The following is a 16729-nucleotide window of genomic DNA, read 5'->3' as shown; positions in this document are numbered from 1 at the left end:
TCAAACATCGTAGATCAAATATCGTCATTTGTAAACAAAAGATCAACAACCAAAAAAAACGCAGTGACTTTCTAAACATCAACTTGACTATCATTACCCTTAGACACCGAATTGCACGGTTCTTCTTTATAAAATATAGATCAACGGGATCATCAAATGTTATCACATATCTTACAGCCTTGAGTATAAGATAATCAATAATTCTGCTTTGTTTGCCATCTCTCAAACATAATTTATTTAGGTAAAAATAACATTTCTAAACGAGTAGAATAAAAATCATGATATCGAGATTAGCAGCCATTCTACTGTTAGGAGCTGGAGCTTTAGTGGTGAATGCTGCTAAATATCCTTTAACTGAAAGTCATAGTGGATCTACATTCTTGTAAGTTTATCTGTGGAAGTTATGTTGACAATTAGTATCCAGGTATTTACCAGATTAACGATCTGATTAATACGTATGGCATATTTGACTGATATCTTATATATACAGCGATGGATGGAAATTTCCTGTGGAGACATACGATAATACAACGAGGTAAGTTGATCAATTTAATCGTGATCTAAAATCGATCGTTTCAAGAGCTGTCTTAATTTTATGCTCATCATGTGAATTCCTTTTTCAGTGGAGATGTATTCTGGGCGACTGCACAGAATACTTCCTTATTATACGTTAACGATGCAGGTAGAGCTATCTTAAAAGGTCAGTACTACAAGCTAAACCAGTGACGTGGACTAAAATATTAGGCTGACTTCCTCACTTCTCGCTCATAATCAAATCCAAACTGTTCCCTTTGATCAATTGCTTATGTCAATCTCAAATTGAATTTACCAAACAACTTTTACCCTCCCTCTGCACATCAAACTATTAAATTTGCAAACTAATAACAGTCGATAATACATCTACCGTGGTGTATAACGAAAAGAGATATGCACCAAAGTTACTCTCTAAAACTGAATACGCTCCAGGTACTGTCTTTGTCATGGACGCTGTAAGTCTTAATGTTGCTATCATTAATCAGCTAGAGAGTCACAAACTTAGACCTTGCTATTTCATTCAATGAGGTTCATGTACCTTATGGATGTTCAGTATGGGGCGCTTTCTGGACTCGTGAGTGACTTTAATTTCTTTGACAGCGTTATCAAGGTGTAGACAGCTGAAACGCACATTATCATTCCGAATATCCGTAGAAGGAACAAATTGGCCATATAACGGTGAGATCGACATTTTCGAAGGCGTCAACCAACGTACACACAATATGATGGCGCTACATACTGGTAACACGTAAGTTTGTTGAGATCTCTCTTTATGTGGTCTTGAAAGAATGTTTTCTCATGTACATGTTGTCCCTTTGACCTTGTAATTGGGTTGTAATAGATGCACGGTTGATACTTCAGTTTCAATGACCGGTAATGTAACTGTAGAAGATTGCGATCAATTCACCGATTCAAGTTCAGGATGTACAATATACGACGAAAACACCTATTCGTACGGAGAAGCTTTTTCACAAGCTGGTGGTGGTGTTTGGGTTGCCGAGTGGACAAACGAAGCTATCAAAATTTGGTTCATCACCGTGAGTACACCTACTGATTACGCCAACAAACGCTGATATCGAGCTTTCACGATTTTAGCGAAGTAATGTTCCAAGTAATATGACCGCTACAGCCAGCACCTTTGATACTTCTGGACTTGGTACACCAACTGCTGTATACTCATCCTCTACATGTGATTTGGAGAGCTTGTTTGGATGTGAGTGTCATCGTAGATTGTTACAATTATTTGATAAGAGCGATAGGAGCTGGCTGTGCTGATGCGCGTTAAACATCTGTGTGGCGGTTTCATCCACAACAGTGCAGACACTCAGTGAGTTGTTCATTTTCGTCCAGATTCGTCTCAAATCTTCAATTTTCTTCATTTCTCTTTGTCACAATCGCTCTTGACATGCATAGCTGACTTCAGAACTTTCTGCACAGCCATAGATATCACCCTATGCGGTGACTTTGCAGGAGAAGCATCCGTTTTAGAAGCTACTTGTCCTACTTTAGCAACAGATAAAACTTGGTAAGTTGGCAGAAAACCAAAATGGAGGATTGGATTACAAAAAATCGAATTTTCCTCATGAAATGGATTATTCACTGACTATCCATGATATGCCTTCGACTAGCTACACGACCTATGTTATCAATGACGGCTCTACCACATATGCCAATGCATACTTCGAATTAAATTATATTAACATTTACACAAATAATGCAACAACAACCAGTTCATCCAGTACTACAACGACGGCAGCAGGAGTTTCAAGTAAAACATCTTCTAGCAGTAGCTCCGCCGTTAAGAACTCTGTCGATATGATGACTCCCACGAAAGGACTTAGTTTTCTGGCAGCGTTAGGAGTCATTATGGGCTTGATCTTATAGAATAGCTTTCTAGCGGAAACAGATTAATGGATCTCACATGGAGATCTGATTTTCTTTTCAAAACCTCTTGGAACGGGCAATATATAAATTGTGCATAGTATATATAGACATCTCGAAATTCAGCATGAAATACATACATACAGGCAGACTGGATGGTGTTTGACCTTGTACATATGCAACATAGTAAAAACTTGCTTGCCCTTGCTATTATTTGGTTCTAAAGGGCTGATAAACTTCCGGCGGAAATAAGATTACCTGTACGCGACGTCTGTTGATCGACCTTCTCCTCATGTTCTCAAAAGTTAACTTGACCACTAAGTTACAAACATTTTATAATCTTATCAAAACATATCACAGTATTTCCGTTATTGCATTTCCGTCGCATACTCTCATGGCAATCACCAATTTTCATGCTAAGCTCGAGTAACAATCTTTGAACACAGGCGGTCAAAATGGATAAAACCCTCTTACCGAAATTACGTCGAGAGACATTAAAGATAGTTCGTAAAGCATCCAAACCAGGTGGATTAGTCGATAATGGAGAATTTACAATGGCGGTAGCTAGATCAAGGATCGAGAAAGCTATGGGATTTAGCCAAGGTGATTTGGGTGGAGAATGGAAAAAGGAACTTAAAGTGATAGTTCAGGATGCCTTGGTATGCCAACTTACTTCATCAGATAGAAAAAATAAAAAAATAGTTTGGGGTTACACAGAGTAAATGTATTGATTGACAGAACGAGGCTGATTTCGTAATTACTTCAATTGAATCTAGGATAAAGCTAGCGATGAATTAGAAGAAACCAAAGAAGCTGGAAGCTCGAAATACCCTTCTCCCTCACCATCCCCTCCACCTTCCCCTTCACCTGTAAAGAAAAAGAAGAATGCACCAACATCTTCAAGCAAATCCAAAGACAAGAAGCAGGAGCAAAAGCAGAGACAGGTGCAAAAGAGGAAATCCAAAGATCCTACCTCAAGTGACGAAGAAATTGGATTCGAAGAGGAAGAAGAAGAAGAAGAAGAGCAAATTGAATCGGTAAGCTCATGTTAGAAAAATCTACTACCGACATATTGGATAAGCTTATGAATTGCTTTTAGGATGAAGAAGAGAAGAAACCACCGCCTTCACCACCTTCGGCATCTAAAAGTAAATCTAAAGTCAAGTCAAATCCATCGTCCTCTTCATCAGGAATCAAGAAAGCCGATTCTGATGTAGAGTCAGATCAAGAAGAGGAAAAAGCGGAAGAGGAGGGAGTAAGTTGATATTCCAGCTTACGATCTCTTCAATATCCGTTGTTCATAAGCTCATCATATATCGCTACAGGTTGAAGAAGAAGAACCTCAAGCAAGATTAGATGATTCGGACATGTCATCGGTATATGATGAACCACCTACGAGATCACGTAAATCCGGATCAGGCTCAAAGATTTCAAGTAGAAGGAGATCTAAATCTGGATCTGCCGATCTCAGTTGTGATGATGAACCCTCCAGGAAGAGAACAAAAAGTGCTCCTGTAAGTCAGCTAGTTGTTCTCCGATGAAGTTAAAATAGCTAATATCTTTATTGCGGATCTAGAAAAAGAAAAAAAATCCTAATGAAGGTGTAAGTCCACCTTTACCACTTAGATCCATACTAATAATCAATTGATCAGATATTCCAAGGGCTGACAATGCAATCATTTAGCTTTCTCGAGATGAAGCCAAAGTAGCAGATCTCAAACGAATCGTTACAGCTTGTGGAGTGCGGAAACAATGGTAAGCTGTGTAATTCATGGTGAAGATCATAAAACAGAAGCTTATATAAATTCGTTTTTTAAATTCCGTAATTATAGGGCTAAAGAATTTGCTGATTGTCCTACGGTATGTGTTGTATATTCATCACCATACATCCCTTCTGATGGTAATCATGTCAAATCCCTCACTTATATACTTCCAACACAGACATCATCCCAAATACGACATCTACAAAATTTACTATCGTCATTAGGTATGAAAGGTAATCCAACTTTGGGTAAAGCGAAATCGTTAAAAGAGAAGAGAGAATTAGCTCAGGAACTTGGTAAGCCATCATCACTCATTTCCATGTAACAATATTTCCAAGAGATATCGAACCTCGCATCGATAAAGCTGCTAAATGCTTGACCTGTGATCTTTAGACGACGTACAGACTTTCGAAGCTGCTCGTGGAGTGTCTTCAAATTCTGGCCAGAGAACAACGAGAGCTGTGGCGGGAAAGAACAAGAAGAGAAGCCTTACAGATCCTGAAGAAGATGATTCTGATGTATCGGAAGGAGCAGATGATGTCGAATTGGACAAAGAGGAAGTGAGTTGTCTGTCAACACAAAAACACTATGTAGTTTACATAGATACCTAATACACTTCACTACCACTAGTCCGCTTTGGGAGCAGTCCTTGATTTCTTGGGCGGTGATAGTGATAGCGAGTAAAGCGGTCAGATGGCAAGATGGGTGTATTTGGCATCGCAAAACACATTTACGAAGTTTTATGATAATCCAATATAATACCCTATGTATAAGATATGTATATATTTCAAGTTATAATGCCTACTACGATACTCAATGCTAAGCCGTTCCAAACTTGTCGATATCATACATTGAATTAGGACACATACACTGTTCCTCTTCTATTCCTTCGCTTTCAATTATCTTAAGATTGCTTTCCAGCCATTCATTTCTCTCTTCCATCCAATTACGGTTCACATTGTCTTCTCCCGAATCCAATACAGATACATTCGGATTCTGTCCTTGATTATGATGCTGATCATGATCATGTTGTCTACTTGAATCAACCAATTTCTTACTTGCAGCCAATCTCAAACTATCTAATGTTAATCCTTTCAAACAAGGTAAATTGTGAATTTCTAAAATTGGTTTTATTCTTTTATATTTAATCATCTTTGATCTAATTTGAGAATCTACAAATTTGAATTTATCTAATTCTGATTTATCTAATTCTTTACCATCTTCTTCATTATTAATTGGTATTGACCAAGTTGAATTTTGAATCCAATTTAATTGATCAATTTTAGATATTAAAGTTCCTATCATATTCCAACAATGTAAATCTATCAATTCCCAACTTCTTCTCGTCGTATTTGTTTCTATAGAATATTTTTCTGCTGTTGTTCTAGGTGATATATGATCAGATTTAGGATTATGATCTTTTGTACAACAATTATCAAATTTGAATATAATTTTCTTAGATTGAGGTAAATTATTTATAGATATTAATGAATTAATTAAATTAGTTGGATCTAAATTATTATTACCACCATCTAGACTTGTTGAACTTGATGAAGATGTGGTTCTAGGTAATGAAATATGATAAATGACTAAATCCAAAAACCAACTTTCATAAATATCTTTTAAATATTTACCTAAAGTTGTATTATCATTTATTGACATATTTAATTGAAGTGGATATGTTTTTGGATATAATGGATTTTTTTCATATTGTGGTGAAATTAATATACAAATTTGGTTTGGTTTTAAATGTTTTTTAATTGGTTTTAAATATTCCCTAATTGTAAACGTATTTGACGATGGATATTCTTCAAATTTAATATTCGAATTAAAACAAATTCCATGGATATTTTCAAATAATTGTTTTTTCGATTTAATATCAACTGGATCTCTGGTTTGATACATATCAACTTTATATGCTTCTTGTAATATTTTTGAAAATTCAATTAAACCATCTAAACTTAATACAGTTATCCATTTTGTATTTCCAAGTAAATTCATTTTTCTCTTATGTACTATTAAAGGATCATTTGATGCTAAATTATTAATATCGATCTTGTTATCCTTGATACCATCTTCATCTTTCTCCGTACTAATGTTATGATCCGGAATGTGTAGGGCATTCAATTCTTTTACTATAGGTATAACCTGTGTCAAAGATCCATATTTCTTTCTTTCCAAATTATCTTTATCTAATACAGGTTTCTTCTTAAACCAACTCCAAAATCCAGTCTCATCTGGATTCTTATTCTTATTCTTATATAGCTGATTCATTCTAATTCTCTCTTTATCCCATTTATCATAATGATATTTCCTCTCTGATTGGAAATTTAGTCCATCAAATATCGATTTACCATTTTTGGAATTTGTCAAAGTGATATTTCGATATAACCATGGACTAAAATATGCGTAGAAATCTTTATTCAACCTCATAAGCGCCAATAGTGATGAACGCTCACATGCGTTTGCAAGTGTGATCATGAGTTGAGAAGAGACTTCATTTGGTAGTTTGATGAGATCAAATGGTGCGGTTGATGAAGAGGTGTTCATTTTTTCGAAATGTATTTACTTCTTTCTCATCTGAGCTGAATATCTGCTTGACGTAGGTGGAAAGCCCAGCTATAAGCTTATTTCATGATCAATCTGCCAGACTCCACTTACACGATGGAGAATCGACTAGTATCCAAATATACATATAGATCCATAAAACATCGCATTTAATGCTATGCAATCGATGTAACCTCAAACGTTTGTTTGGTTCTGCTTCATCATACATGAAACGTGATCCATCAGCGGACATCGCCGATTCAATCGTCAAACTACAATTAATGCGTAAAGAGGCGGTAATAAGGGAGAATATCAGATGAGATACATGTAGCGCTGATACAAGCAAACCGATACGTAGATGAGATTTGATCACACTTTTCAATAGAGATCTGGGAGATGATCCAAGGAAGAAGGTTTCGCTGACCATTCCAGTGTAAATGAGCCCCTAATTCCACCACTTTGATGATGTTGTTCCACTGTGTACACAACATGTCTGGTGGAGGTGGATAGATGGCAGAGGTCAGTATAAGCAAAAAGAAGAAAAGAAAGATATTCCAGGTATATGACTCACGGCTTGGTCAAATTTATGCTTTTCCTCTTCCACACAAATCACATTCCGGAATCTCCTTGTGAATTTTGTAGCTCTCGAACTGGTTATTCCAATGATTTAGTATCTTTTCGATCTTGAGGGCTCGTAGAGGAGGTCGTTTCGATTCAAGCTTTGCGCGAAGACACTTCTCGATACTGGACCAGGTGATCTGGGTCAGGCAAAAAGGGACATTGTACAGCTCTAGACTCCTCGTCTCCTGACTGTCATCACAAATCGGCGATTTGACCCAGCTTGCAATATACGCAGTGAAGGTATCTATGGTAAATGGCCGTGTCGGGTTACTGTCTTGATTATCTGGATTATTCGATAGACAAACATCACAGCCGCATTGGCGAAATACGAACTTCCTGCGTTTTGAACTACCACCTCCCAACAAGTCTTTGAATCACAGTAGCCATTATAAATTATGACGTGTTCTCTCGCGATCCATTCCAAGACTAACAACCTCCATCGTACCCATTCTTCGTTGCACCAAAATCGAGGAGATATTTGAGTACAACACAGTTTCTGAGATCGCAGAGTGAATGTTAATGAATCATCATATGTGTCAGACCACTCGACCGTATCTACATTACGGCACAGGTGTTCCATCAGATTTTCGCCTATACATACATTTTCTAGGTTGGTAAACGCATTTGGGTGGCGATCAGGGCGGTCGCCGCACCAGGCGGGTCTGGCGACTATCAGATACTTGTTGAGATATCTTTCCGACACAGAGTCCTTCAAGACAAGTCTTCTAGTGTGTACAAACGCTTCTAACTTCCTATGATGACCATCTATGACTACTTTAGGGGCTGTAGCGAAATCCACATCTTCTCCTTGGGATTGCTTGGAATCACTAGAACGCTTGTTTGGCTTGGTATATAAGATTACTCAATGGAAGATCTTGGCTGCGTTGTGTTGGTCAATCTTGAGTGTATGATAAAGTATTGGGCAGAACTGATTATACATCTTTTTGGAGGTAATCATCATATCGACGAGATTGTGCTTCGGCATATCCTTGATGTATGTTAGGATCATTGACTGTAGTTCTTGAGGGAATCGGTTTAGTGATAAAGGAGGTGACGAAGACGGATCAGGAAGATGAGAGTCATTTTGGGTAGGTTCCATATCGGAGGATGAATTGGCTTTCCGCTCTTTGGATGAATGGTAGGTAGGGTTCATTCTCGAAGTACTGTTGGGTATTTAAGTGAGACTGAGGTGACTATGTGATTACTTGTTAGGATATAACCAACAAAGAAAGAGAAAAGGAAGAAGGGAAGTTGTGGAAGTGTTCGGAGTGCATGAGTAAAGCACCATCAGCTCCTAAGCGGGTTGTCCTCATCCCACCCGCACGGGCTCTCGTGAAAATTCTAATCCATTTTAAGCCAAAATCATTTCTTGGGTAATAGAGCGATATTTGTAAATCACCAGGTTGTCAAATCTTGATGTTTGCTTCGATTCCATTTATCTTGTAAAGCCTTTATAGCTTCTTCCAGACGCCATTGTCTTTTAACACTTTCTTTTGGGGAGAAAGAGTGGCAAGTAGGTATACGTAGATATTTTTCAATATCAATTGTGCATGGGTTGATCTCCTTTACTAAATTATATAAAATCTCAATAGCCTGAAATTGATCATCAAATTCATATGAACCTAGGTAGCTTGATCCAAAGTAGTCTGATCTTATTATTAATTGTTTAACATTATTAAATGGAAATGTGTCCGCAGGATACAAATTGTGCCCATTTGATGTTGTTGGTAGATTATTAGGATTCTTTAACGCATGTAATGCTTGACATAATTTAGTACCAGAAGTACAATCTTCGATGGTTAGATATGTCACTTTTGAAAGTAGATATACTTTTCTATAGTGGATTGATAATGGATCAAGACCAAATAAAGAAGGTTTGATATTTTGTTGGAAGTTGTAATCAGTCAATCGAAATTCTGAGGAAAGATCTTCTATACGTTTATAGATATAATCTAATTCTTCCTTATAATACTTCTCTTCACCTTTGAAAAAGATATTCAAAGGGAAAGGATAACGAGTTCTTTTTGATCTATTTTTTTGCACATCACGTAATTGATATAAGTAGATTTCCGTAATGGTTTGATATACCTCTACTTTGCTAACATGACTTGACCATTCCATGAATGAATAATAAACTTTATCTTTAGTTGAATGTGACCATATCAATGAATCCTCATGAGCGTTCGTCAAACGTTAAATCTTTTGAGAGAGCACATGACATCAATGAAATCATCAATATCCTTAAGTGATAGAAACTAGAGAAAATGATGATGTACGTTGTCCATGACTTTCAGAGTATATATGAAGCAAACCGTATACATATATATATGAGATTCCCTTTGGAGTTCGGAGCAGTAAGATCATAATTGCATCACTGACAAACAGTTACCTTGAATACCGTAACACTCAATATCGGCACAAACGGAAATATCCGGAACTCTTCACCCCACTTTTAACGCGTTTCAGCTACAAGTGAATTCAACCTTTGGAAATTCATATCAAACATCGGCCGAAATTGGGATGGGGTATACCAAGGTGATTCTTTATCAGATAAGATGCGTTCAGGGAAAAACAGGTTATAAAAATCGTATAACGCAGAAAATGTTTGTTTGCAGGAAAGGATGGATAGATGGCTGCGAGTACGCGATGAATTGTTCTGATCGCTGTCTTCATATAGACATTGATATAATTATCTAACAGATTCTATTGCCTCGATACCTCTTATCCTTCTATTCCACCTTACTCGTTTATTCATACCCTTCCAATCGATCAATAAGTGATTGAATCAAGATGACTGTAATCATGTCAACTACCAGTAAGACCACTTCGGCTGGAAACAACGCCTGCGTCCACAAGTCATCCCTTGATCTTCAGCGCTTTCCATCCGATATCGTTCATCTACTATTTCTCGCTCTCGATAATTTACCTCAATCATCTCTTCATAATCTCATACGATGTTCTTGGGAATTTCATGATCGCTTCGCACCAATCTTATACGAAAAGCTGTTTGTTCACAAAGGAAACGTCAAGAGTGTTCTCTTTGGACTAGACCAAGAACAGAGTAAATCTAAATTTGCCGAAGCAATCAAAAGAACTCCCGAACATAGAAGTAAAACGCAATTACTTGGATACGCAAAACACCTGACGATCGTTGATTTACCTTCAGCTGAATATGTTTCTCGCGCTTTGATCACCCATTCAAGTAAATCCAACCACTCACCTATCAATTCTTACTTTCCCAATTTGAAAACATTGCTTTTCTCTTCATTAGTCACATTAGAATTGACACCCAAAGCAATATTAGGATTAGCGGATATATATAATGCTTCATCATGGGGATCGTCTCCTTTCAATATACCTTCACAACCTATACTTAGAGCATTACGGTACAACATCAAGCCTAAAACGTTAGTGTTAAACTATCCTAGTTCTGGTAGTGGTATAATTCGGATACATATACATTCATGTATTGAAGAAGTCATTTCATATTTATCATTAGGCTGGGAATTAGATGAATTACATTGGAAAGGTTTAAATAGATCTCTGATTGGACCTGTACCAAGATCAAAGAAATTGATTCATTCATTTGAGAAATGTCATTTACCCCTACCATCACCCAATACCGATAGAAATTATTTTTCTGGAAAATTTGGAAAAGATGATGATATAAAAAGTGGGTGTGGATATCATTATGATCATATATCATTAACATGTTCAACTTTCATCGAACATTTACTATCATTACCATTTTCATCTATTGAAGAAAGAGAAGAAAGTATATCTTTAGAATTAAGAGGTTTGAAATGTTTGTTTACGTTAGAATGGAATAAATTGGTAGATGAGATTTGGAGTAGATTAGGTAGATTAGATGATGAAGATTGGGTTAAAATAGATCAATGGTACCGAGCTAAGGTAACTTTAACGGCTAAAGAATAGGTAGAACTGTACTGTATGTATTACGCTATTTTGGATATTGAACTTCCTTGTGTTGTATCGCTTAAAGTATTGAATATATTGTACAAGCTATAGAAGATCCAACTATCACTCATAGATTATAGATTACATAGAACACAGTATAGATTACGATGTGTATTATGTTATGTAAGGTTGACGTCAACCTTAATCAACCATCAATTAATCCCAAAGGACCCCCTTGCTTATAGCTGTAACTCATAATTGGTACCACCTTGCGTTACTTAAGGTGATATGGTATGGTTATTACTGACTGATCATCTTTAACTTACATTTGATTTTTAGGTTTATACGACTTTCTACTGTAATTTCATGATGTCCAGTTTATATCCAGTTCACGTTCCACTCATTCAGCGTAAAACTTTTCGATCACAATGTCACCCAATAATGGAAAAAGTGCAATTCATGAAACCGATGAATCAGCAGAAACCAAACCGACTTTCCGCTTAACATCACTCCCACCAGAAATTATATCCTTAATCTTCTCTTTCACCAAAGAACATCCTCAACAACACATTTACAGGTATATCCAGGTCTCCAAATTCTTCTACACTGAATTAATTGGAACACTTTATGGACGATTGAATCTGAATAAAGACAATGTACAGAAGATTTTTCACAATATACTCTTAACCACTCAAGGTGAATTCGATAACGGGACTGATACGACCATCGAGTACGATTCCGATCCCGATTCAGCCGATGGTTCCGATTTCAGCATCCAGCAACATACAGGTGCAGAAGATCGATCTCACCCGGATGCAAAGGACAAGGGTTCTCAAGATTTTCTACTCGATATCAAAGCGTCAAATTCGATCCATAGGAAATTAGTGCTTCTTTCGATTGTAGATCATTTAATCTTGGAAGATTGGCAAGCTGGTAAAGCTGTAGCCAAAATGATCAAGCTGAAAAGTCAAGACACACTCAAGCCTTTCTGTAACGTCACAACGTTATCGATCGGTTTAGACTTTCTTAGACCTAATGGAACTCTTCCCAGTCCTAACACTTCTGCTTGGGACGAAATGACCTCAGTACTCATGATACTTGCAAAGCTTCAGCTCAAGCATTGCTGTGCCAATTGGCATGCTTTACGATATTACGATGAAGAGGATATATACTTCTCCATCTTGATCAATATTTGGATGACACAATACAAGTTGGAGACGATGACTTGGCATGGAATGGTACAGTCACATCACCCGATACCTTTATTTGGTCTTAGTAACTCTTTTCTTACTAGACATTTTTTCAAGGACTTCGAGAGACGGGACCAGAACCAAATTGGACCTTCACAAGAACAAATGGCTTGTGAGTGTCATGGGCGACGAATAATTGAAGCGCAGACTTGCGCAAAGCTGGGATGTGAAAACTGGGATCACGACTACACGATAGAAAGTATCAACTTGCCGTGTCTAGAACATAAATCGATCAAAGATCTTCAGGTTCGATACCAAGCTACAACCGCAGATCTTAGCTCCAATCAATCGTTATCCAAAAGCAAAGCTCAACACATATTAACTCGTTTAAAAGAAGCTAAGCCCTGGATCTGTTGTGGCAAAAAGTAGCCCAAAAAGGAGTAAGTATTCATGAATAAAGGTCTTTTAGTCTCAAACATCGTAGAAACTGAATAGAATTACGATTACCCTAGGAATATGCCTTGATAGGCCAACTTGAACAGTCAGAATTCTACCAAGCTACACAGAACAGAAGATTCGGTCAAACCTCATCATCGAATACTGTACATTGTTTCACATATATCGTTTATACGGATCATGTATGTAAAATAGCCTATGGTAAACAGATATCATGCATCAAGTACATGGAAACATGATAGAAATAAAGTTTGTGTAGGTGACGTGTAATATACACATCAAAAACCTAATCATCAGCTAAAGGAGGGGGTCTTAGCGTAATTAATCCATCAAAAGTAAATACAGTAACCCATCAGTTTCACTCAATCTAACTTCTCAGCCACTGTACTGCTCACATTGAAACAGTTTAAGTAACTTGATTTGTCTTCTTTCTTCTTCTTCTTCTATTCTTAATTTGTTCTTCATAAGGACACACCGATCTGCGGTCTATAAATCTTGTAAATTTCGAAATTCACATCCTATTGTACTTCGTCAAAATGCCCAAAGGAAGAACAAACAAAGCCGAGAATCCGAAAACCACTATCAATACCAAACGCAAAGCACAATCAGAATTCAAAATGTCTCTGCTTGCTTTCGATATCACCAAACTCCCTTCAACCGTGTTAACCTATCTTTTAGACTACTTCGCTCGATCAATTGATACTTCAGCTCTTGCTAAACTTTATGGAGTTAATCATGATATGTATGATCATTTTGTTCCTCACCTTTAGTCAAAAATTGAAGTCAAGAAAGAAAATATTGGGAAAGTATTTTATGGTTTAGATTATACAGTTGAAGATGAGGATGAATGGCATGAGGTAAAAAATAACCATAGCAAGGTAAATACATCGATACTTTCCATAATCAGTTGAGTAAGCTTATAAAAGCTGACATCATCTTGTAGTCATACGATCAAGCTTTGAAATCACATAACCGAAAAATTGATGCTCTCAACTTCGTCAAATCACTCATTATCGACGATTTTGCAGGTGCTGAAGCTATTGCAAAATCTCTCAATCAACGATTTGCCGAATATATCGACTCTGAAAGTTACAACTTCGTCAAACATGAACATTTCTACGTCAAAGTTGAAGTCCCTGAAGCTCCTTCAATGATTTTGAAGAATGTCGAGAACATCTGTCTTGGTAGAGGACTTTTGCAATCTCATGAAGTTTATCCATTCTGCGCCCATGATGGAGAGCCTGAACCTCATCCTATCGTCTCAATCCTTTCCAAAGGTCTCAACTGCAAGGATGTTTGCTATGACTATAGAGCCGCAAGTAAACATCATGATGATGATGATGGCTTCATATATGCTATAAGTCTTTTGGTCCGTTATTGGAAATTTAATAGTGCAACATTTCATCACATGAATCAATACCCTCATCCAGCTCATCACACTCGACCAAATGTCAAGATCTTCCTTACTGATATAAAACCAAAAGCTAACACATTAGATAAACTTCAAAAGGATGGAGCTCTCTTGCATTTCGTTGCCTATCACATCGACTTATTTTACTGGTGCTGTGTACATCCAAGAGAAGATGAAAAAACTAGATTTGAAATTGCTTATCCAGGTTTCGATATTTTAAATAATGACATTACACCTGAAAAAATCATTGAAACTGGCAAGGAATTATATAGGTCGCTGTTCTGGCATCAAACTTGTGGTAAAGATTCATATGAAGATTGTATGGAAGCTACCGACAAACGGTGGCAGGAAAGATTAGAATCGGGATGGTTTGAGAAATTCCTCAAGATCGATAATTTGGAAAATGTCGAACCGTGTGTTTGTTGCGGTAAGAAGTGAATGGTAAGTAATGCAAACATTCACTCTTGATATGACTTGTTGAGCTGATTGCATATAGCCTCTCTACAGAAACTCCTTTTGAATTCATGAGACTTTCAATCTGGAGAAGGGATCATTGGTTTGAGCGTGGACGTAGTACAGTAAGAATTGATCATTTCATGTTGTCTGAACATGGACATGTTTATAAATTTGATATGTATCATTTCATGTTAAACAAGTCTCTTTTATCATTCTACTTCCCAATTTTATCCTAAACGCAATAACAAGCACGTTCTTAACTCGCCAAGGGATGCCAAGAAGTTGCACAGACCTTGCCTCCACTTCTCACGTCCACATCCTCCCATCTTCCGTTTTAGCCGGGGATAGATTTGTTTGGTTCTGATTAATAACGTTCTAAACGTGAAGTACTTCTCAGTATGCCTAGCACGACATCCCCTCTCTTATATGTATACATATATATATCTCATCTATCTTCTCATCCTCACTTTTCTACGCTGAACAATAACAATCAGTTCTTTCTCAGCCAAGCAAGAAACTCGTCCAATGCCGGCTGGAATTGCTGATCTGCCTTCCGAAGTTTTCGTCCACCTCACCAGTTTCGTCAAGTCAACATGCGACAAAACAACACTATATACTCTCATCATGGTGAATAAAGACTTCTATCAGCTTTTCTCACCAGTACTGTACGAGACTCTTGAGGTGGCAGAGTTTAACATCAGAAAGATATTTAGTGGAATGACATTACCTCCGATATGGGGTATAGATGAAGGTGGTGATGAATATGTATTTCAAGGAGCTTTGAGATTGATCAATGAACCTAAACCGAAATTGACCGATGAAGAAATTATAAATAGCTTAGGTTGTTTATCGATGTGTTTTGGTCCTAGAAAGAAAATACTTAAGTACACAAAAGGGAAGACAAAGGATTGCGATAAAATGAATTTACGACAATTAGTAAATGAAGCTGAAAAACAACAATTGGATCAACGGGATGAGGATTTAAAGAAATATGGTAATGGATTATCATTCAATTCACATATATTCTCAAAATGGAATAGGAAAGTTAGATTATTGAATTCAACTAAACATTTGGTTATAAAAGATCAGATTGGTTTAAGAGAAATAGCAGCTTATTTAGGTAAAACTATTAAAGAAGAGGATCAAATCCAAATCGATAATTCTCATCTTGATTATAGAGATGAAAAGCCAAATATATTTCAAAATGTAGATACAATTACATTAGGATTTAAATTATTAAGTTCTACTAAAATAGAATTACCAAAACCTATTTATTTTGGTGAATTAGCTGGAATTAGTGATCAACCAAATCATAAGAAATCTTTATCGAGAATAATAACGAAATTAAAACCTAAATTCGTATATGCTGAATGGAAGCCAACAATCCCATTAGATCTGACTATGATGTTTTGGTTAAAGAATTTAGCTATGATGTGTAGAATATGGGAGGTGGAAGGATTTACTTGGATCTTGATTTCTGAAGCACCACCGTCGTCCAGAAAAACGATATTTGGTCAACACGTAAATACTATTACAATTGACAAAAAGTTCGACGGAAATTTAGAATCTCACATTGTGTCACAACTGACCGGTCTTCTGAGTGATATACGAAATCTGAAAGTTAAAATACAAGATTAGCAGAGTAGAAAGGTATAAGTAAATGCAACCCATGAATTCCGCCTGACTAGGACTAGAACGATCAGGCGGCGAGGGGAATTACACAGAGGTATGATTTCACTCCTCGCAGAAAAAGTCCATCTCATAAGTTACATATACTCGCACTGTATAATATACTAAGACATGAACTATGAATATCTTTAAGTATGCATATATTCACTTCAGCAACAGTATTCATACTGAGTAAAATCGCTATAACGCTACTTCCGCTAAGCAATTTGATCCCGTCGCACTGATAATTCACCTCCACTTCCACTCTCCACCTTGTTGAAATA

At 36.9% G+C, this 16729-nt stretch overlaps 7 protein-coding genes across 7 annotated transcripts; 5 read left to right on the top strand and 2 right to left on the bottom strand.

Annotated features, from left to right (window-relative positions):
* Window positions 1–278: 278 nt before the first annotated feature.
* L201_001517 (uncharacterized protein) lies at window positions 279–2418 on the top strand (the record flags this gene model as incomplete). Its single annotated transcript, XM_066217306.1, has 10 exons — window positions 279–382; window positions 491–535; window positions 624–700; window positions 889–989; window positions 1063–1108; window positions 1189–1282; window positions 1376–1571; window positions 1630–1747; window positions 1972–2059; window positions 2163–2418. 10 exons carry the CDS (start codon window positions 279–281, stop codon window positions 2416–2418), a joined length of 1125 nt encoding a protein of 374 aa, XP_066073403.1.
* A 452-nt stretch (window positions 2419–2870) lies between these two features.
* Window positions 2871–4862, top strand: L201_001516 (uncharacterized protein; the record flags this gene model as incomplete). The annotated part of the gene is made up of 10 exons (XM_066217305.1): window positions 2871–3074; window positions 3192–3452; window positions 3515–3670; window positions 3741–3929; window positions 3992–4018; window positions 4100–4170; window positions 4248–4275; window positions 4357–4474; window positions 4572–4738; window positions 4809–4862. 10 exons carry the CDS (start codon window positions 2871–2873, stop codon window positions 4860–4862), a joined length of 1275 nt encoding a protein of 424 aa, XP_066073402.1.
* A 135-nt stretch (window positions 4863–4997) lies between these two features.
* On the bottom strand, window positions 4998–6728 carry L201_001515 (uncharacterized protein; the record flags this gene model as incomplete). The annotated part of the gene is made up of 1 exon (XM_066217304.1): window positions 4998–6728. The coding sequence occupies one exon, from the start codon at window positions 6726–6728 to the stop codon at window positions 4998–5000; it is 1731 nt and encodes a 576-aa protein (XP_066073401.1).
* A 2013-nt stretch (window positions 6729–8741) lies between these two features.
* L201_001514 (uncharacterized protein) lies at window positions 8742–9467 on the bottom strand (the record flags this gene model as incomplete). The annotated part of the gene is made up of 1 exon (XM_066217303.1): window positions 8742–9467. One exon carries the CDS (start codon window positions 9465–9467, stop codon window positions 8742–8744), a length of 726 nt encoding a protein of 241 aa, XP_066073400.1.
* A 669-nt stretch (window positions 9468–10136) lies between these two features.
* Window positions 10137–11282, top strand: L201_001513 (uncharacterized protein; the record flags this gene model as incomplete). Its single annotated transcript, XM_066217302.1, has 1 exon — window positions 10137–11282. One exon carries the CDS (start codon window positions 10137–10139, stop codon window positions 11280–11282), a length of 1146 nt encoding a protein of 381 aa, XP_066073399.1.
* A 410-nt stretch (window positions 11283–11692) lies between these two features.
* Window positions 11693–14759, top strand: L201_001512 (uncharacterized protein; the record flags this gene model as incomplete). The annotated part of the gene is made up of 5 exons (XM_066217301.1): window positions 11693–12626; window positions 12884–12894; window positions 12967–13092; window positions 13681–13788; window positions 13854–14759. The coding sequence occupies 5 exons, from the start codon at window positions 11693–11695 to the stop codon at window positions 14757–14759; spliced, it is 2085 nt and encodes a 694-aa protein (XP_066073398.1).
* A 735-nt stretch (window positions 14760–15494) lies between these two features.
* L201_001511 (uncharacterized protein) lies at window positions 15495–16415 on the top strand (the record flags this gene model as incomplete). Its single annotated transcript, XM_066217300.1, has 1 exon — window positions 15495–16415. The coding sequence occupies one exon, from the start codon at window positions 15495–15497 to the stop codon at window positions 16413–16415; it is 921 nt and encodes a 306-aa protein (XP_066073397.1).
* Between the last annotated feature and the right edge of the window lie 314 nt (window positions 16416–16729).

Source organism: Kwoniella dendrophila, chromosome 2 (genome assembly GCF_036810415.1).
Source record: "Kwoniella dendrophila CBS 6074 chromosome 2, complete sequence".
NCBI classification, from domain to species: domain Eukaryota; kingdom Fungi; phylum Basidiomycota; class Tremellomycetes; order Tremellales; family Cryptococcaceae; genus Kwoniella; species Kwoniella dendrophila.
Note: the sequence above shows the minus strand (reverse complement) of the source record. Positions and strands in the feature narration are given on the sequence as shown.